General features: G+C 32.1%; 1 protein-coding gene and 1 long non-coding RNA gene across 36 annotated transcripts in view; one reads left to right on the top strand and one right to left on the bottom strand.

Moving 5' to 3' along the window:
- Positions 1-2,897, top strand: part of LOC138858147 (uncharacterized) — a 43,682-nt gene extending 40,785 nt beyond the window's left edge. Inside the window, exons 3-5 of one of the 3 annotated variants that reach the window (XR_011397373.1) lie at positions 68-245; positions 1,773-1,923; positions 1,988-2,897. This is a non-coding gene — a long non-coding RNA (uncharacterized lncRNA). Of the gene's footprint in view, positions 1-67; positions 246-1,772 lie in introns of all 3 variants that reach the window. The other 2 variants (XR_011397371.1, XR_011397372.1) reach the window with 2 other exon arrangements.
- bt (projectin protein bent) overlaps positions 1-23,162 on the bottom strand; it is a 110,495-nt gene that overhangs the window by 47,828 nt on the left and 39,505 nt on the right. For 20 of the 33 annotated variants that reach the window (XM_070112640.1, XM_070112662.1, XM_070112637.1 and 17 more), the window contains 4 exons: positions 15,847-16,017; positions 15,142-15,177; positions 8,256-8,288; positions 3,212-3,253 (listed from right to left, as the gene is read on the bottom strand). In XM_070112640.1, the coding sequence (XP_069968741.1) occupies positions 3,212-3,253; positions 8,256-8,288; positions 15,142-15,177; positions 15,847-16,017 (282 nt within the window). Of the gene's footprint in view, positions 1-3,211; positions 3,254-8,255; positions 8,289-15,141; positions 15,178-15,846; positions 16,018-20,090; positions 20,183-23,162 lie in introns of those variants that run through there. The other 13 variants (XM_070112652.1, XM_070112664.1, XM_070112659.1 and 10 more) reach the window with 7 other exon arrangements.

Here is a 23,162-nt window from a genome sequence, read left to right as displayed (position 1 = left end):
GTACTCAGGAAATAAAAAGTCACCATATTACATTCAACACATTGAATAGCTCATGTTGCACTTCCAGAGACTAGGATGAGCATCAAGATGCACTTCTTCTTCAGCCATTCAGACCGCTTCCCAGAAAATTTAGGCGACTTAAGCGAAGAACAAGGAGAACGCTTTCATCAGGACTTACGCACTATGGAAGAGCGATACTGGGGCCGTTGGAATGCAAATAGGATGGCAAAATCATACAAAATCGGGTAAGAAACTTTATAAAACCAATCTACTGTTTCCCAGTGTAATCTTTAAAAGTGTTTTCGCGTTTACGCTACGAAACGTTCCACCAATCATTTAAACATTGCTAATTATCAAATAAATGTGTCATCCACCTTTTTTAAGGTGTATTTTTTTCCTTTTTATTATTATTAATTGTATAATAAATATTTATTAAAGATCAAATTTGATCCGTAGCAGGATTGGTACAATATTTTTTATGTTTGTGTGAAGTCTGATTTTCATATGTCAATTAGTGTGTATTTGGCAGCTGTTTATTTCTGACTCGAAAAGTTTGTCTAGCGATTTTTATCATGAATAAAAAAGTTGAACAGCGAGTGTGCTTGAAATTTTGTAGTTCCAATGGAATCACGGCTAGAGCTATGTTCCAGAAGTGTTTTGGTGAGTCAACTTTACCACAACACACGTATCACACGTATTTGCAAATACACGCACAAGGCATTCAGTGAAGACTTGTCTCATGCAAGTCGTTTATCCACCGCTGTTAATGACGATAACGAAAAAAAAAATAAAGAATCAGCGCTTGAAAATCGTCCTGTCGACAACAGAGAGGTAGCAGAGGATCTCAACATCTGTTATGGATAGACTCATCACATTTTGGTCAAAAATACACCGTAATAATAATGTAATTTAAAACCCAAATGCGTCTTTATTCAGTCGATAATGTGATATAAGCCTGTAAAGTTAGCATTTCACATGCGATTCCCTGGTGCATCAAATGAATTACTGTGATCTCTTAATATCTTCCTTTTAATTTTTTCGTTGCTTTTTTCCAATAAAATAAAAGCTTAAATAGCGAAACTCATTGTATACTTTAGTAGACTTTATTCAGTATTTTAAATTAATCAAAAGCTTCCCAATTTATTAATTTTGCGTAAATACGAAAATACTAAAATCCAATCAGATTCTGTGACACCACTGAAAACCAGAATTGGTTTGCAATTCTGACAACAACTTAAATATAATATGTCTTGAATTCCACAACATCCCTGATTATTTTGCATACCGACGATTTATAAATACTGCAGTCATACTGTATCGATGCTTTGCAGTAGTACGTTTTCGAAGTCAACAAAATTAGCGGATTGATACATATATTGTGATTGAAAATATACTTGAAGTAAAAAAAAAGCAATACTTGGTAGTAATTTTTAAAAATTATTCGACTGCTAAATTGTTTTTAGATAATTTAATTTTTCAAATAACTCGGTAAAAGATGCTTTAAGTGTTGAGTGTGTCACCGAAATTTGTAATGTTTCTGTTGTTTACGTTTACAAGCGAGGCAATTGTAGAAATTATGCTATGAGGAATTGTGGCGACGCAGTACTTTTGGGGATCAAGTTAATAAAATTTAATTTCACTTAATATTAATATATATGTATAATTCAATATTTGTGTTTTATAACCTGCAAGTGTTTCAAATGAATTGTGTCAAATTTCTTATGCTGAATCATCTACATGAAAGTGCTTTTTTGTTGTGTATGTCTGAACAGCTGACAAAACGTCTTTTTTGAAAAATGTAATGAATATCAAGCTACCCAGCACCAAACTTAATTATAATCCACCATACCATTAAATTGGTTGGCAAAACACTGCTTTCCGAAAAAGGCTCGTAATTCCAGATTATTTATGACAATTTGCATGGTATGCCTACAAGTAGTTATGTTTACCCCAGTATTATCATTAAATGTTGCATTTATATTTCCAGCGTCATCTTGCCACTTTCTTCTCTATTGCCCGGGTTCTGCCAGATTGAGATTGAAATAGACATACGTTTGGAGAAGCTAGCGATGTAGGTGAGACTGATATTGACCGCCTTAATCAATTTGTGGTGAGCTCAAAACGCTTCGTCGATCTATGAGGTGATGCACTTAAAGGAGTTTTTGGGTAACACAAAGGACAAATATCTGTCCAAGTGACATCCATCGATTTTTGAATCAACCCTACGTTCTAACCCAAATAAGCACTTGTAGTGATCAACGGTTTCAGAAATAGTTGTAAACTGATGTAACAAAGAAATCAAAATTGACAAATAGTGAATTTTAAGCAAATAGTGACAATTTAAAAATTGGTATTATTAGTGGCACTACCAGAATCGGAAGTAATTGAATACTTTTAAGTTTCTGTAAAGCTTTTGAGTACTTGTTAGTATTGAGTAATTTTATTTTCTGAGAGTACTCAGCATGGATTCTAGTAATAGCTATGCTTTTCAGAATCAAGCTGTATAAATGGGGATTACCACTTTGAATTTGGTATTACTACTGTATCTATTTATCAATATTATTTACTCGTACCTTAGTTTTCAAGTTCTTCATTGCATTGAATTTGTCACATATGTACCTAGAACTCAACGAAAGATAGGTATTGTATGAACGTAAAAAAGGGTAAAATCTAAACACAGTTCATTGACATCTTGTGACGTATCACCACCAATTTAATTACTTCCGCTCCTGCACAACAGCACCAAAAGCTAAGTGGGGTCAAAAGCTAACTCCATTTATAAAGGGTAGAATTTACACTTCAAAGAAACTGCACACATATGTATGTCTATTAGTAAATGTACAACTATATATTGTAGTTACAACTATCCATGCTAAATACAAATTTCTTTATCTCAATATTTCGATGAATCTATTACTCTATGATAAAAATTTACACATTTGTAAATAAATACAAACAATATATGTAGTACTTAATATTCTCATTACTTAATTAAATTGCATTTATCATTAATTACATGTCTATGTATATATGAATGTATGAGAAATTACAATATATTATATAATCAATATCTTTTGGCGTAATTCTGGTTTTTATTTACAAAACTAATTCTGAAAATATTTCAAAACTTTGAAATGCAGAAAACAAAGTGAACTTTTAAATAACATAGTCTACAATTGAAGCAATAAATAAAAATATATATTGCTTTAACCTGTTTAGTGTCACCAACCTCGCCAGGACGTTGATTTTTTTTCTAGAGATAAACATGATAAATAATTAATCGAATGTACTAAATTTATATACATATACAAAAATAATTTCATTTGTGTGTATGACTAACTATGTATGTATTAACTAAATATATTTTAAGATACATTAATAGACATTCGGAAATTATTCTTATGAGGTCTAAGTCTGTTATATAGCGCTGGAGTCAGAAAAACATAATTTGTAAAAAAATTTATGGTTTGATTTTGTTCATTTTTAGTGCTATATTAATTATTTCGAGTGAGAAATAAAATGTTACTGAGCAGATTCTAGTAGATTACCAGTATATAATAGATTATTCCAGATTGTAGTAGATTAATATATTATTTTATATAAATATATTATTCATTAACTGAAGCACTAAAGATTTAAACGCTATAAGTCATTAGATTATGTTTACTAACATCATGGTCTCAGAGCCACAGTCGGCAGACTGTATGACTTTAGCAAAGGTGATATTTTGCTAAAAGATTCTCCTATACCTACCTTATATGAGATCGGGAGCCACTAAGCACGCGAAGGGAGCTATGGCGTCACTAAGGTAATAGAGGTACGAAAACTAGAAGACTTTCGAAAGTATTTTAACAAAGCTGCAATTTGGTAATATTAAGAGTTCAATGAATGTAACGTCCAAATTAATGTCAGATCATTTTGACCTCGAGGCAGACGTTTTGAAAATTAAAAAAAAATTCAAAAGTATTTTCACAAATCTCATTTTTATATATATTATTTTTAATACTTTGATTAGCTTATTCCTAAAACGGCAAACGTTTCTCTGGTTGCAATAGTCTGGCAGACGGTAATATTATATATTACTTACGGTGTAAGTACGAAAAAAGTAAGTAAGTAAGAAAGAAAGAGCTGATAGCCATACCGAAAAGCGCATTCAGCAGTGCTTTGAGGATTGGAAAAAATGTTGGCACAATTGTATTATATCCGAGGGTGATTACTTTGAAGGGGGCAAAATAGATATTGATGAATAAATAAGGAATTTTCAAAAAAAATTCAAAATTCGAGATTTTTTTCAATACATCTCGTATACCGGTATTAAGTGAGCGTTAAGATACAAATATGTTGTGACCACCAAGAACTGCAAGCAATATTGGATGAAGTTGATACTTTGAGCCGAAAGCAAATGGCAGTCATGTAAAAGTTGCAAAACACACAATTTAACATTTAAAAGCTATGGGAAAGATCCAAAAGTGTAGAAAATGGGTGCCACATGAATTGAATGAAAGACAAATAGAAAACCGAAAAAACCCTTGTGAAATATCAAATGATCGATTTGAACCATGTATTGCTCGAAAAACGACCAGAATTGGCCAGAAAGCACGGAAAAGTTATTTTGTTACACAACAATGCACCTGCACACAAAGCAAAATCGGTTCAGGATATCATTATGGATTTAGTAGCTAGGATTCCATATAACAGAGCCATATTCCAATATAGGTCTAACCAAAGTTGTAAAAAGTGTTTTAGTAATATACGGATTTCCAAATTATTTAGACCAATGTTTAACAAAACTGGGGACACCTAATAAGACCATGGTATCAATATGGAAACCAAACACAAGCTTAGGGTCCATATTAACTGCCAAATCAAAAAAGTTAAAACTCGCTCTAGACTATTCTTTTTTATTACGTAGGGAGAGCGGTGCACAGATCTACGGGAAAAGCACATCGTCTTACATTTATTGATATTCAATGGCAAATCATTTCTATCACACCAAGCAACCAAATTGTTTAAGTGAGTCGGGGCAATTCGTAGAACAATTTCACACATTTTCGGTAATAAGGGGGTTTCTACCTTGTTAGCCCGACAACCTGCGGGTTTTACTGGAATTTTTATCATAACACACTTGTCGAAGGTTATTTAAACTTTACACATTTTTTTTTGGTGATCCAAGTAACGGTACCTCCCTCGAACAGTGAATTTTCGAAAGCCAACAGAGTTGAATTTAAATTCGGTCCCGGTTCGTCTAAATTACGTGGCATGAATGAAATATGGACCGACTATTAAAATTTAAACGGAATGATATAAGAACTATAGTAGGAGTACTATCAGGCCACTGTCTAATAGGCAGACATGCCAGTAGACTTTGAACGACATATAACGACTATTGTGGAAACAAGGGGTAGAGGAGGAGGATAACATTAAACATCTTTTATGCGATTGTAAGGCGCTCTATAGGAAAAGAATCCATCGATCGAGGTTTCTTGGCGACGTCTTGGAGGTTGCACAGATAAACCTTGTCATACTGATGAAGTTCATCAGAATCACGGGGTGGCTCAAAGAGGAGCCAATAGAGTGAGGGGTCTTTGGTATCGGTGGTATCGCAATGGGCCTGCTGAAGCCGTAGGTGTGTCGCAAGACACCTACACTTTTCCGTTTCCATGGTACTAAAACGAAGGAGAAAACATGAAAAATGCCAGCATAATGAGCTTTAGAAAAAAAACCGATTTTTGGCTATTTTTCGTTACCAATTATTATTTTAAATAAACAAATTTTCAATATTTTTGCACAAACTCCAGATGAACATGTGTAGAAAATTTCATGGCGATTACCGCGGCGGAAATTTTGAGAGTGTATCTTGAAACATGTATGTATCTATTTAAATATGCAAAAAAATAAAATATGTTTTTTGATCTCACAATATAGAACCCTGCCATAAACTATAGTATATCCTATCTTATACGCTCAGTTAATTTTACTAAGGTATCTTGCATATTGACTTATACAAAAGGTATAAAGCCGGAAGGTTGAAAATTTTTTATTAGGTATATTGGAGAGAATGGTAGTATTGAACCTGTGGGTGGGTGATAAGAATCCGATTTCAACCGTTTCTACATTAAACCTATTCAGTGCAGTAGTAACATATATATAAATAATATATTACCGTCTGCCGGACTGTTGCAACCAGAGAAAACATCTGCCGTTTTAAAAATAAGCTAATAAAAGCATTAAAAATAATATTTATAAAAAAAATCAGATTTGTCAAAATACTTTTGACCAACAACTTTATATTTAAAATGTAATATTTAAGACAACAAGTGAACATTTATAAATGATGTTGTATATAATATGACAACTTTAAATCGTGAATGTATTAATGTGAAATACATCTCAATCGCTAAATCTGCGTTGGATATTTCACACCGAAATGAGATGTTTCATACAAATTTAAGCAATAATGAAGTGTTTATGTATGTATTTTGAAAATTCACTCGGGTATTTTTATACTCTCGCAACCTGTTGCTACAGAGTATAATTGTTTTGTTCACCTAACGGTTGTTTGTATCACCTAAAACTAATCGAGTTAGATATGGGTGACTGTCTGTCCGTCCGTCCGTGCAAGCTCTAACTTGAGTAAAAATTGAGATATCTTTATGAAACTTGGTAGACATGTTTCTTGGTACCGGGAGACGGTTGGTATTGCAGGTGGGCGTAATCGGCTGCCACGCCATTAATCAAAAACAAATAAATTGCCATAACTAAGCTCCGAAATAAGATACAAGACTGTTATTTGGTACACAGGATCACATTAGGTGGGCGTGGTCCCGCCCCTAATAGGTTTAATATGCATATCTCCTAAACCGCTAAAGCTATAATAACAAAATTCACTGGAAGAAAATTTTTTTAGAACCTTTACCTACAGTGTGAAACTAGTTGAAATTGGGTGGCAACTCCGCCCACTCCCCATAAACGGTACTGTTAAAAACTACTAAAAGCGCGATAAATCAAGCACGAAACACGCCAGAGACATTAAATTTTATCTCTGGGATGGTATGAGATGACTTTATAGGAACCGCGTTCAAAAGTAGACAGTGGGCGTGGCACCTCCCACTTTTAGGTGAAAACCCATATCTTGGGATCTGCATAACCGATTTCAACCAAATTCGGTGCATAACGTTCTTTTTATATTTTTATGTCATAGTGTGAAAATGGGCGAAATCGAACTACAACCACGCCGATTTCCCATATAACACCATTTTCAATTCCATCTGATTCTTTCACTTTCCACTTTGCATATCAAGCAACAATGATTATATCGGGGTAAAACTTTGCGTGAATAATACGTTTAAAGTATGCCACCTTGTGACCAAAAATTGTCTAAATCGAACCAAAACTGTTCAAGCCCCTAAGTACTAAATATGTGGACCCCAGTGCCTATAGTTGACCTTCTACCGAAAATATCAGTCAATTCACAAAGAAATCTCAAACGAGTATACCATTTGACTTTGCGAGAGTATAAAATGTTCGGTTACATCCGAACTTAGCCCTTCCTTACTTGTTAATTCTTAGAACTATTGCTGCGATATTGGCAGCAAAACTTATATGATAACAAGATTGGAATATCATACACTAAAGCAACTAACAAGTGTTGAATGTCCTTCTTTCAGTTAAAATTTCTTTTCCCGCCAGAATTGGAAGAGGCGAATTGGATAACTTTTTTTGCATTCACATGTCATTTTTTTGACAATAGAGCACAAACCAGCAAGCAGAGATGTGATTCGCCACATTGGGTACAAATCTGCTCATAGTTAACTTAAGCGACATTAACCTCACTTGTAAATATATTAATATTATATATTATACTTCTTAAACATAGGTATGGCATAGTCGGTTGAATTATAAGGGGTTTTGTGATTATTTGTATGAGTGTCTGCGAGCTGCAACGTTTACGTTTAAGTTACTTAAATAGCTTATGGGTGAGACTAATAAAATTGCAAAGCCAATGAAGTGTATAGTTTTAAGAATATTTAAAAAAAATTACAAAGAGACTCAACAACTACTAACAACTAACTACAGCTACTGTTGAAGCATGTGGAAACAAACTTGGTGTGGGCATGCGTGTTTAATTAATTAAGTGCATATGTATGGTACTCGCAATATGGGCTTATAACCTTCAAACAAGAGTGCTGTAAATGAGCAAGTACTACGAATCCAGAACAAATTTTTTGCATACTGCAACTTATTTACTTTCTCACCTGTCCATCGCCAACTTCGCCTGGTCTCAATAACTGTAATTAGTGCATGGTCAAAAACACAAATTAAAAAAATGTAAACAGTCAAGGGTGGACATTTATGTACATATGTATAAAAGTGTTTTCTGTGTGAGGTTGTGCTTTGTTTAAACCACTAAGTCAAAAACTAAGTACGTGTGTAATACGAAAAGACATATGTGCTGTGAATCTTGTTAAAATTTACACCCGAAGCATTATTAAAAATCATAAAAATGATTCCTTCATGTCGAGTTTTTGCGGTAAGGCCACATTTAACATATCTTCTATATGTATATATATATATATATTCTTTCATACTATCTATCTAAATACAAGTTTTAAACCTCTAAAAAACTCTCTGTGCATATAAACAATAATGATGTAAATATATTTAATATATATATTTAATTAAATAAGTATATGTCTTTACTCGATTTGCTAATTTACACAGAGCTTTTTAAGTTATAAAAAAAAAAAAAATATTGGGATTGCTGTACAAAACACGAATGTAAAAAATTTATTTCCATAATTTGTATAAATGCTTCCGGCGCAAATTTTTGTAGGCTTCTATGATATATATATTATGTATATAACATAACACGTCTCGTATTATACACTATTATTTTGACAATTTAAAGTTATAAGGTTATACACATATATTTATATAGCTTCATGAAAAAAAACTTTACTTCGGCTGCACCGAAGCTGTAATACCCATCACAGGTGCATTACTTATAAATATAATATTCTATAGAATTGTAGAAAAAGATATAGAAAATTCGCATTTTTTTTTATTACACCTCATATATATATTTGAATAAAAACACGTCAAGTGGATCCCCCATTTTCCACTTGATCATCGAATTTGAATGTGAGTATTTTTTCATAAAGTAGTCATTATGAGCAAGTAATCCCCCGCTCAGTTTTTTTTTAATTTTAATTTTAAAAACAATTTTTTTAATTGAAAATTTTTACTACTTTTAGTTAAAAAAATTAATAATTAGAAAACGATTGGTGATTTTTTAATGAAATTTTCAGGAGTTATAGTTCGAAACTTGTACTTTGAGAAAATATGTATGAATTTAAATAATTTTTTTTTTTCAAATTGTTAATTATCTTTAAAGTAAAGAAATTAAAATTTTAATGACTTCTCTTTCAAAAAAAAAAAAAAAAATTTTTTTTAGTATTTTGCAATAAACATTAAAGTAACGAAATCCGCAAAAAAGATTGACTGATCGCGATTAGATTAAGCAAAAAAAATTTTTTATGACAGGCGGTCAGCGCTGCGGTATAGCGGTATAGCGGTTTATGGCAACGCGACGCTTAGAGTATTGTATGTTGGGATGATGGTCTCACATTTTGCTTGCAGTGAATTAGCATGAATGTGGTAGAACAATATGCATAATACCTACCCGCTTAATAGTTTCAAAGAAATACTTAAGACGGAAATTCCCTAATCCACTAAAATGTATTGAATACCCGCTATTAATATTTCAAGGCCAAACTGAAATTTCCTATTCTTCAAGTATTAAAAATCCATACTTTTTTTACCCCATATTTTTTTCTATTCATTATAAAACATTGAATTAACATTACAATTCTTGTTTTAAATAAAATGATATTCGAACTAAATAATAATAAAAATATAATTTCTTTAAATTGAATATTTTTGAGTATCTTAGTCATTGACTTATCTTTGGAGTTACTTAGTAATTATAAATAAGGAATAATACTTCATGTTTTAATTTAAAATATCGGTATTTTATGATTAATTTTATTTTAACAAATGAAATACAATAAATTAAATATTTTTTCATAAATAAAAAAACAAAGAAGTTAAATAATTGTTAAATTAATTCTTATAACTTATACGTATTGCTTTATATCTTTTTTTTAAACTTTATTGTTAACGATTTTAATGTCTTTGGCGAAAAATTGCACTCGAGTGATGTATTATTAGAGCTCTGTAATGATAATATTGGCGTGTATTTTTTATGGTTACACATCGTATACGTCATAACGTAATTTAAACATCTTCTCATGGGAGTCATGATCTTCTTGAGAGCAAAAACCAAAGTTAATTTTTTTAAATGCATTCTTACCCCATTCAAATAATGAAGTGGCATTAGTTATGTGCTTATCGCTTTCCCGTTGAAGACTTGCACGAAAAGCTTGCCTCTTAAAACTTCCTGCCAAACCATCACATGCTCCTTTCCCATGAGAAGTAGCAAAAAAATTCTATTCCGCGTCCACGTTGAAATCTTTTTTATGATTTATTAAATTCACAAAATTATACTTATTTTTGTACTGAGAAGCAGCTCCGTCCGAAAAATATGAATTTATTTTATCCGCTCCAAACTTATTTTTTAGAAATTGTATCAATTTGAAATTAAAAAGGTGAACTGAGCTCGCGTCGTGACTAACTTTTTCCGAAATTACAACGTAGTTTATATGTTTCATTTCTTCATTTTCTCTATAGTACACAACGTAAGGGTGAATTGTAGCCTGACTGGTATTCCAATGATGAGATTGGATGGCATTTTGAACAGTAAAATTATAATTTTCAGAAAAATCAAGCCAAACGATAAATTCTCCATCCTCAACAGATTCTTTCTTGTCAGTAAAATATGACGCTTGAGATCGTGCAAGAAAATCATGTCTCAACAATTCAGGCCATTTTTGTCTTAAATCATTAAGAAAATCTTCTTTTGTCTTCGTTTCTTCAATGATTTCAGTTCAAACGAATTCAAAATAAATTAACTGAATTAAATAATAATAAAAAAATGGATAATCAAAAGAATTAACAATTTAAACATACAAAATCTAATAATTTCATTATTATTATGTAGATTGCGTAACAAAATATAAAGAATATTAATTACTCAGTACTTTTCCATTGGCTGTGTGTAATTTCATTTATTTCATGGTTATTAAGCAATAGTTCCAATTTGTTGATAATACTATCACTTCCTGGACTCTTAGTACACTTTGAAAAGTAACAAAATGATGCAGACTCTTGGCAAACAGAGCTTTTAATTAAATCATTTGAGCTTTCTGAAATAATAGTCCCCTCTTTTTTTAATTCATTTTTAAATCCAGCTAATTTCAATTTGAAATTTTGATGGATTTTACACACACACATTATGAGTTCCACTTTTGCCAGCAGATATACATTCCCGAGGTCGGAGTTTTTGAAATTTGGGTAGTCCAATCTCAGGATAAGCTTCTTTAAATTTTTTGTGTATTTCGTGAACATTATATAATAATAATCGTTTTTGTTTTTGGATTTTCTTCCCATTTTCAATCACCGGAACATAATCTTTCATACCAGGCATTACGCGGCTGACATCATCGGATAGATAGAAAGCTTCAATACGGTCGGGGGTTTCAATGTTTAGAGATTTTCCTCTCTTAATCATAGGTTCCGATGCGAATCCTCGTTCTTGTCGTATTTTATTTTGCAGTTGTCACCATTCGTTTGGAAACTTTTAAACTCTTTCCTTATCATTTTAATCGACCAATCTGTAGGAAGCGTAACCTGAATTTTATTAAGTAAAAGCTCTTTTGGATCAATTTCACTATTTACATTGTTAATCTTATCCGTAAATTTACTTACAACATATGTTAAAACGTTTTGACATTCTTTATTACTTGAGACTCTCTTGGTTTTGATTGGAGGTTCACCAATTTTCGTTAAAAATTTATTAGCCTTATCAATGTTTAATTTGTTATCTACCGGTTTGCAATGAAAAGTAGGATCTTTTTCTTTGTCATCTTCGATAACATCATTTGACTTCTCAGGCTCGTTGACTTCAGGACATTTATTCACCGATAATTCACCAAGAATTTCAGGTTTTCGGCCTGAATAAACAGTCCGTTCACATGAATTGCACATATAATTCCCAATAAAATCTTTAAAATCATGAGCGTGATTTTTTGTTATTAAAACTAAGTTTTTAATGACTTTTTTATGATTTTTTTTGTTAAATGGATTGCAGCATTTCTTAACGAGACATGACTAATTATCAACGAAATTACGAATGGCTTGAGATATTCCTTTGTTGTTCACATACTTGTAGATACTGGGACATAAAATATTAAGATGCTTTCATATTTATTTCTTTTAACCGCAAAGGATTTAGTTCGAATATCATTTTATTTAAAACAAGAATGGATTTTTAATACTTGAAGAATAGGAAATTTCAGTTTGGCCTTGAAATATTAATAGCGGGTATTCAATACATTTTAGTGGATTAGGGAATTTCCGTCTTAAGTATTTCTTTGAAACTATTAAGCGGGTAGGTATTATGCATATTGTTCTACCACATTCATGCTAATTCACTGCAAGCAAAATGTGAGACCATCATCCCAACATACAAATGAATACTCTAAGTGTCGCGTTGCCAAACCGCACAAACATAAACCGCTATACCGGCAGCGCTGACCGCCCGTCATAAAAATTTTTTTTTGCTTAATCTAATCGCGATCAGTCAAATTTTTTTGCGGATTTCGTTACTTTAATGTTTATTGCAAAACAATAAAAAAAAGTTTAATTTTTTGGGGGAGGAGTCATTAAAATTTTAATTTCTTTACTTAAAAGATAATTAACAATTTGAAAAAACAAAATTATTTAAATTCATACATATTTTCTCAAAGTACAAGATTTGAACTAGAACTCCTGAAAATTTCATTAAAAAATCACCAATCGTTTTCTAATTATTATTTTTTTAACTAAAAGTAGTAAAAATTTTCAATTAAAAAAAAATTGTTGTTAAAATTAAAATTTAAAAAAATTAAGCGGGGGATTACTTGCTCATGATGACTACTTTATGAAAAAATACTCACATTCAAATTCAATGATCAAGTGGGAAATGGGGGGTTCACTTGACGTGTTTTTATTCATTATTATCGAAAATAAAGTTCATCAATAAGGAAAAAAATATCTTATATCTTTACTTTGATCGGTTAGTTTGAATGTCAGCTATATACTATAGCGGTCCGAGCCGAAAAATTTGGGTAAGTTCGGATATTATAGGGTTACCTTACACAATAATCCATGCCAAATTTCGGGAAGATAGTTTTTCAAGGACTAGTTCGCGTATATACAGACAGGCGGACATGGCTAAATCTATTCAGCCGGCCACGCTGATCATTTATATATATACTATATAGAGTCTTCGAATTTACTTCTTGGTGTCACAAATTTTATGGCAAATTTAATATACCCTGTTCAGTGTATAAAAAAACAACATATGGTTACAATTTGTGTATTCAGTTAGTATGTATGTATATATATTATGTATACATTTTATTACGCTTTTATTAGCTTCACCTGTATGTTTGTATGTAGGTATGTATGTATGTACATAAGAATTATGTTTGTATGCATGTTTGTTTGTTGATAACTTTTTTTAGAGGTAGTGAGAAGCGCTACAAAAAACAAAAAATGTTCCTAAAACTATGCATCGTGTAGCTGAAAGCATCAACTATAGATGCTGTCATTTCAATAACAAATTAATACAAATAAAAAAATGCTTTAAAGCACTTAAAACCAAAAAGTGAAAAATAAATATAGTGTAAAAAATCGAAAAATCACGTTTCTAAAGCGCATTAAACTAAGAAGTGAAAAATATTTCTTAATATAAACTGATTGTAACATTGATCGAAAATTATGCCATATTTTTCATGTATTTAGCACAAATGTCAAACAAAACTCAATCGATGCTCAATTTTGATGTTCTGTAAGTATTGCTTCGATTATAAATAAAAATAAAATAACATCTTGATTCCGTTCATGGTTTTGATGATATGGGCTTATTGCAAACGAGTAAGTAAGGGTTTGGTGTTTATTAGAGGTTTAGTAATTATTTTGGTTTCTGAAAATGCTGCAAGACCTTTTAGATATGAAAATGTTTGAAGTTATAATAGGTCAACTATACAGCATGTACCGATTTTCATATTATTTTGCACACTATGTCCAACTTAAAACATGTGATCGTTATAATCTCAATTTTATTGAAAATTATTTTATGACAAAGGTCTATAACTGTTTGTTAGATTGCAACAGATGACGGTATAACGTAATTTACAAAACATGACGTCATAATAGAAAATCGCATTGGAAGTTACATCGGTGGGAATTGCGGCTGCTGTGCTAACTGGTGAGCGAACGACACAACAGCATTTAAGTTACTATTAGACATTCATAACAAAACAAACGCAATACGTAACGTGAAAAACTATCAAATAGCGGAAGTACTGTAAAAAATGCATATACCCCACCAGCCTCCCACAGTAAAATGCAAGATTTGTACGCCAACGACAAACGTTTCAGTGGTATTGTCGGTAACTTCCGAAAGATCTTGCAACAACAAAACGATCACCGGAAATATGCTTATAGTTCTATTATAGAGTATTCTATAATTCCCGACACCGTCAGAATCTGCGTTACCATTCAGAAGCCTACAGTTTCCTATTAGCTTAAGTTTCGCAATGTCTATAAACAAGTCTCAAAGCCAAAAAATATGAATTTGCGGTTAAAATTTTTAAAATTCATTCTTTATTCCAATTGACAAAAATTTAATCATTTTAAAATTTAGACTTAAAATCAATTCCTTGTATTCTTATACCGACAATAACGTTTTCGTCTTTATTCGTAATTAATATTTTCACTATATTGAATAGTTAATTGTTATAATATTTAATGTAACCTTAGCGACAGCAACGCGTGGTCAGATCTTTTCAATGATTTACTTTTTTAGCAATACTATTGAAAACGACAGGTGTTTAGAGCTAGAATCACATATAATCGAATCATATTTACGATTGTTAGAAAACATTAGTAAAAATCTGTGCAGGTGCGGATACTTACCCTACTATCCGCAACTTCGCCGGGTCGCAGTTTCTTCTAAAGAATCGATGATAAGTGTAGGATTGCGGTTTTTGTATGCGATATGTGTCACAATACATGCGGTTGTGTTGATTGTAGGTTCAAATAAAATTTTGTATTTTAAGTGTGTCGAATGTGTGGTGACAACGTGTTGTGGTAGACGATAAATTGATTGGATTTGTAATTATATCGTGATGGTACAAACGTGTTGGAGGAAGTAGCGGTGATTTGAGGTTTTTTGTTTGGTTCAATTAAACAAGTGAAAGCAAAATATGTTTTTATTCAGTGTCATAACATAGATGCAAATCTTTAATAGTGGTAAAAAGCATTTCAAATAAGTTAAACTGAACACGGACAATGCAGCGTACATAGATGTATATGGCAGGAAAACATGAACATAAACTATGCCAACTTTCACAATTCATATAAATATCCGACCTCATTTTTTGATGTTTTCATTTTTACTCTATAGTTGGTTTCAGTTTTAGTCGTTGGACATCATATTATTTGATATTTTTATCCGTGTATACAATTTGAGAAAAATAGCTGCATACTGTTTAGTGATTTTAGATACCACTTACGGGGTGAATTAAAAATATGATTGCCGAAAATACGTATCATGTTACAAATCATATGCGAAGCGCTTGTATAAATTTCTGGTCGAAAACCTATCGCAAAAATACGTACCTCATCATTTATTATGAGCGACGGTCGACGTCCCATTTCAGGTGGCACTAATGATCCCCGTCGGCTCGCTGGTTCTGGTGCAAGCGAAGGACGTTTTTCACGGACAACTTCAATCTTGGGCGGTTCTCCTGATGCAGGCGGCTGAATTATTGGCACCTTTGGCTTATCATCCTGTAAAATTAAAAAATTGGCATTATTAATAGTAAATTAGTGTATATTTCATTATTTAGGGGTAAAGGGAAATTAAAAATCTCAAAAAATCGATTTTTTGTTTTTAGAGGCCACGTCAGTGCACTACTTTGCACTTAAATGCGTTTATGTCAAAACTCAATTTTTTAAGTCGGTGGACACAATTTCTCGAAAACTTTTTTATGTTTTTATTTTGTAAAAACACCCCTTTGGGGAATTTATTTTATAGCAATCTAGTAAACTAATACTAATAAACTATTTGTTTCTGACTTAAATTTATACGGTTTTAAAATTACAAAATGCTTATCCTATGATATTCATTTCAGATGTTAAACTTATACTATTTGAGTGAGACCTGAACAATGATTATTTTATTTTATAGTTCATTTTTTTTTTTACACAAGTTCGAAAGGTTTTACTCGCTTTAATCTTCTGGTAAGGCATCATTATTAAGAAGCTGAAGAGCCTCAATGTTGATATGTTGTTGAAGTCGTTGTGCATGACTTTGAGCATACTTTTTGATGACGGTGTCAACAGTTTCTACATTCAGATCCATATGCAAGTTGTCATTACGAATGTACCAGGGTGCATTTACAATACCACGAAGTACTTTGTTTTGAAATCTTTGGATAATTGATCTGTTGCTTTGACTGGTACATCCCCAGGGTTGAATACTATAAGTCCAGATCGGTTTAAGGACTTGTTGATACAAGAGTAGCTTGTTGTATATTGACAAGGCAGAATATCTGCCTAATAGCCAGTACATTTTTCTGTACTTAAGTTTTAATTCTTCTTGTTTTTTTTGACATGTGATTTCCACCTGAGTTTAGTATCAAGGGTCATACCAAGATATTTTGCTGTATTCTCATACGGAACTATTTTTTGGTTCATATATATTGGTTTGTGCTGTATACGTTTATTGGTGAAATCTATATGCACTGATTTGGTTTCATTTAGCTTAATGCGCCAAGTAGTTGTCCAGCGTTGTACTTCTGCAATGGCTTTTGGTAATTTTTCTGTTGACTCAATATTATTGTCGCCAACGGCTAAAATTGCAGTATCATCAGCAAATGTAGCAACAATATTTTCGTTAAATGTTGGTAGGTCACTAGTATATATGAGATAAAGAACTGGTCCCAATACACTATCTTGCGGAACTCCCGCTTGGATTTTTTTAGGGCAAAAAAAGCGTCCTCTTGTTTGATTCTGAAATAGCGTTCTGATATATATGATTTCAGAATTTTCGAGAATTGTGTTGGAAGAAACATTTTAAGTTTATAGTTCAATCCTGCATGCCAAACTTTATCGAAAGCTTGCGCTACATCAAGGAATATTGCTGAGCACACTATTTTTTCTTTATGTTTATTCAATTGTATCAGTTATTCGATGAACCTGATCAATCGTAGAGTGTTGATTCCGAAAACCAAATTGATGATTTGGAATAAGATTTTTCTCATCAATTATTGGTTTTAATCTTTTTAGTAAAAGTTTTTCAAACAGTTTGGACATAACCGGAAGCAGAGAAATTGGTCGGTATGATGTGGTTTCATGGGGTGGCTTTCCAGGTTTGGGTATCATATTAACTTCAGCCACTTTCAATAATGACGGTACATATTGTAGTCTGAATGATGCCTTAATCAGATTGGTTATTTTAAGTAATGCTTTCCTTGGTAGTTCTCTAAGTATCTGGCCGGTCTCGAAAACTTATTAATGATTTTGTTCAAATTTTGCAGACATCTTTGAAATAAAATCATCTAGTAATTGAATGAAGATTTTATTTTTTACAACAAATTGTATTGTGCCAAATTTGACCCAAAAATGTGTTATTTTATCAAAAAGTCAAATATTAATTTTTTTCCCCTCGTCCAATTAAGAGATTTATCCGTCAAGGAAGACTAGGAACTAACGACTGAATTTTCCGAATTTTCAATAAAAATTTCACAAAATACTATTTTAATATGTATCTTTGGTATGCTGAATTGCTTAACTAAAATATATGATTGTATATATTTAAAAAAAAATAGTAAAAGTACTCTTGTTTTGAACCTCTGAAACCCACCTAACCCCTTAATAAGAGAAATATATGATTGGGTACAGTACCAGTGCAATTAACTAACTAACCAAATTGAATTACAATAATTTGTATATTCTCCCAACAAGTTGTACACAGTTAAATTGTTTTGTTCACATAACGGTTTTTTGTACAACCTAAAACTAGTCGAGAAGGTTATAAAGTTATATACCTATACCAAAATGATTAGGATAGCGAGAATGAATTCCAGATGTCGTTCTACCGTTAGGTGAAAATGTTTAAACTGCTATAACGAAGAAACAAATACGTTAGTACGGTCAAAGTGTATTAAAGAAACACAGTAGAATTATTAATGTGTGGTAAAGTGCACGTGGTCCCTCTCTAATACAATAGGTTTAATGCTTATATCCCACTCATCTATCAAGCTACGTCCATCGAACTTTATGGAAATATTTCCTTTTCGTATTTCTTGATACAAATTTTCACAAATTGTGAAAATCAGCGAAGTTGGTTTATAACCCGGCCTGCCAACACTACAAAGGGGATGGACTCATTAAATATAGGTGTAAAGATGGCAGAACTGAATGTGACTCGGTGTGAAAATTGGCCTGTCCATTTTTAGATCAAGCCTCATATATCTGCAATTACTCGATCAATTGCAATAAAATTTAGTACTTACATATCTTAGTCTTATAAAAGGGGGGAAATCAGACTACGACCACGCCAACAAATTTAGTCAAACAAATTAAGCTTGCCTGTAAAAATAATTGAAATCGGACTAAATTTTTCTGAGTTCCATATTACCGAATACGGGGAACTTAGTATTTATAGCTGACTTCATACCGAAGATATCGGTAAAATTGTAATATATGATAAGACAAGATAATAAAATTATAATACGAACTGGTGTTAAAAACTGATAAAATCGGTAATCTGTGGTGGAATTTTTAACCAGGATAGGAGAATGGGCTACCCATCCTAAGTGATGGGGATGCTATTTATTTACAGTTGGAAATGGCGGTTCCATATTCAACGGGCTTACAACCTACAGTGCCATCTGCGCTTTTCTCTTGTGTCAAACTTGGATCTTCACTAACAATATTATGAACTTGCTCAATGATTTCTAGTGTAGTTGCGATTTTTGGTCTTCCTTCCCGTGGATCGTTTTCAAGCCTAGTACGACCACGTTTAAATTCACCAGAACAAAATTCAATGGTGCATTTTGAAGGTGAGAACTCCTTATACGCTTCTAACAATTGTTCAAAAATTTCCTTTGCTTTTAAAACTTTCGAAACAAAGAATCTAATCACTGCGCGATATTAAATTTTTTCCATATATTAATATATTAATATTACTCTGACACGTCAACTTCAAATGACTTGTAAGCAAATAATTAATTTACATAATGACTTGTAACTTTGCATGTGTTCTCATGACAGTTGTACCAACTTGAGAAAAAAAATTTGGAGCTAGTATTGCTATTTCTATTTCCAACCTGTACTTAATTTAAAATTTTCTCATATTTTTTCTATTCTACGTCGAATATATCGCTAAATGGTTAATATGGTTTGGTGTTAAAACTGTATCAGTCCATTTGCTCCACTAACGCCATATACAGCCGGAAATTATTATCCGCGATCAATATTTTCGTATATTTATATGCATGTGAATAGCTTTAACAATAGTTTCTATGTAATTTGGACTAAAAGAGTTAAAATGTTTTGAAATTTGAAGTGCCGTACAAATAGGTAGCAGAAGTGTGGACGAGATGGCTCATAGAAAGTTAGAAAGAATTTCTTTTGTTTAAATGGCGGTCAATACTTTTGGATACAATGACCTGTGCGAGCTTTATAACGGTTTTGAAATTACATTCGGCCGTACTCCTAGAAGATAAGCTGTCTATTCTAGTTATTACTCCGGAACATAAGTGTGTTTATTTATGTCACACACTGCACTTGTAAGTAAAAATGTAACATATATTATAAAATAAAGAACGAGTACGATTATGACATTTGATACGAACCGTTTCTAGTGTTATTTTTATCGTGGCCATTTTATCAAAGTCTAAACTGCCTTTGTTTGATAAACTTTGTAATATTATTTCACGATATAAAATGCAATATGTCTTCTTCTCTTTTCTTTTTAAATTTATATGACAGTTGCCGTATTTACTATTTAAAACTTTCACTTCACAATTATTATTGAAAATAATAATAAATATTTTTTAATGTCATATTTGAGCCATTATCACTAAAAGACAATCCATGCTACGTATGAAGACATCTGATGTGCCCGGCAACGTAATGAAAACTGTCACATAGGGAAAATGCGAAGGTTCTAGAGAGAAATTTTTAATAATATTTAAGAAAAATGCGTTGAAAGCGCCTGCGCCTACGGTTGCTCAGAAAGAATTATCAATTTAAACGTATGTTAAAAAAACTACATATTGTTAATTATATAGTTGCATGTGTACATATGTACATACACATGTCCACAATAACACAATAAATTATTTTAAAAGTATTAAAATGCTCATAATTATTTACATTTGTATAAATTTGTCGATTCAATAAAAAACAATAATTTGCTGCGATAGGTATAGCCCTGCTTGTTGGAAAGAAAAAGTGAAATAATATTAAACAAACAAAAATCATATAAAATCATAAAAATAGCAGTCACAGTATAGTTATGTATAATAAGAAGGCCCGTTGTTGTGTTGACTTTTGGGGTCCAACTTAAATACCAAATACACATTATTAAAAATGCAAATGAATTTAAATACTATATAAATTAATATGAAAATAAGATATTAATGAAACAGAATTTCACGGTCAGGAAATGTAGACTTTATGCATGGGTATTCCTGAACAGACAAATTACTTAAGCCAATTTGGGATTTATATTAATTTGGATTGATGATGTGCGGGTATATACGCATTTATTTGTAAGTAGGTGTATAAATTGTTATCGATATTTTTGATCTTAAGCGCTCGTAGTACTACAAGTCGGCAATTGTTGTTTTCATAGGAAAGTTTGACGTATTTTACCTTAAGCAAATAAAGATCTTCTTAGTAGAGCACTTGCTTCATACTTGAGAGTACATTCGGTTTTTTGATGACAATGAAAAATAAAATATATATAATAAAAATTGTCGCATTTGGAAAGTTAATAATCCAAGTAATTGGTGACGCCGTTACATCAGCAAAAAGTCACTGTTTGGTGTGCTCTATGGGCAGAGGGAATCATTGGTCCATATTTCTTTAAATATTATATGAAGCCGAACATTATGTTACAGTCAAAGGGAAACGCTATTGAACTATGATTAATGACCTGAATTGCAGGATATTGATGTATACGACTTTTGGTTCCAACAAGACGGCGCTACATGCCATACGGCCAACGAAACAATCAATTTATTGAAAGAAACTTTTGGTGAGTGCATTATCTCGCGTCGTTGTCCTGTGGCGTAGACTCCAAGATTGTGCGATTTAACTCCGCTGGACTATTTGTAGGGTTTTGTATAGTCGCTTGTCTACGAAGATAAGTTTGAGACATTTGACGCCTCGGAAAAGAATATTATGCGCGTTATTGCTAACATACTGCCTCAATTGAAGCAAAAAGTAATTGAAAATTTGGCCTCGCAACTGGAATTTATTCGGGCCAGTCGCGGCGGTCACCTGTCCGAATTCATTTTTAGAACATACTAACAAACCCTTAACTTCAAAATAATGCTAATATCTTGGTGATAGCGTAGTAAAAAGAAATCCATCATTTTTCCAATAGATGGCGTTATATACCTATATGTATTTCGCGATGTATAAGTCCGATTGGGTTTAGCTAGATGGCGTTAGAAAGATAACATTTCGTACTAAAAAAGCTGACAGTTCTGACAATTTTGTGATTGGTTGATCCAGTTTTGTTTGCACGCGGGTCGAAGATGGACACTAGCAAAGAGATAATAGCAATATTTTACAGTTTTTCTTCGATAAGGGTGGAAACGCAAGCCAGGCGGCTGAAGATGTGAATAGCGTTTATGGTCCTAATACTGTAACAGCCAATACTGAGCAATTTTGGTTTTGTCGATTCCGTTCCGGTAAGTTCGATGTCAAAGATGCACCACGCTGTTAAAGACCAATTATCGAAAAAATTGATCAAACCGTTTAGAACCATTTGAATAAGGCTGGATACGAAAAGTAATAATTAAAGCATTAAATTATATTAAATTATATTCATTTTATTTCTTCTTAAAAACCGAATGTCTGAAAAAAGACACAAACGCAAAAAGTAACATAAAAAACGATCGACATAGAGGACGTCTTGTGAAAAATACAAATACTCTCTCTAATCATTGCGCAGAAAAATTCAGGATTTGAACAGCAATGACAAACTTTTCCTAACGCCGCTTTGGTTGTTTTGACACCCAATTCGAAAATCCGTCCTCCCTCCTCCCAGAAAGAAATTCTGGATCCGCCACTGATCATAATCATTTGTTCATATAAAACAGAGAGCTCTAAAAGTAAAAATACATAATTGTATTTTATAGTTATTTTGCCTCCATTTTTCATGCCAATTTACGGGTCGGCTTTAGTATGCGGTCGCAGGCTTTCGTGGATACGGACGAATAGAGGAGATCCTCCAGATCAAGAATATATATAGATATAACCGCGGGAAACTTATAGTTTTCGAGATATTTACGTTTTAAGTTGAAAATTTAACTATTTAAAGTACGTAATTTCAAAATGTAATTTAAAGACTTAAAGATTTAAAGATACCAACGCAAAAGGAGTTCTACAAGAAAAAGTTACATTGTCATAGAGGGTATAACAAAATATTTAACATCAATGTATCTAATAGTTTATTTCTCTAGGTTTTGGATTCCTGTATTTGAGGTATTATCTAATAATTAATAGTTAATAAGAATAGAATATAAGGTATCATGTCAATCATCAATCTAAGTCCTGTTTCTAGGCCCTGGTGGCTGAAATAAATAAATATTAACAAAAAAAGTACGTACTTTTTGATTTAAAATGAATTATGCACTTATATTTTTCTTTTATATCCACTAACACTTTGCTAATGCGTTTTAAGACATTTA

This window comes from Bactrocera oleae, chromosome X, assembly GCF_042242935.1.
Source record: "Bactrocera oleae isolate idBacOlea1 chromosome X, idBacOlea1, whole genome shotgun sequence".
Taxonomy (NCBI): Eukaryota; Metazoa; Arthropoda; class Insecta; order Diptera; family Tephritidae; genus Bactrocera; species Bactrocera oleae.
This window is presented reverse-complemented; position numbering and strand designations above follow the sequence as displayed.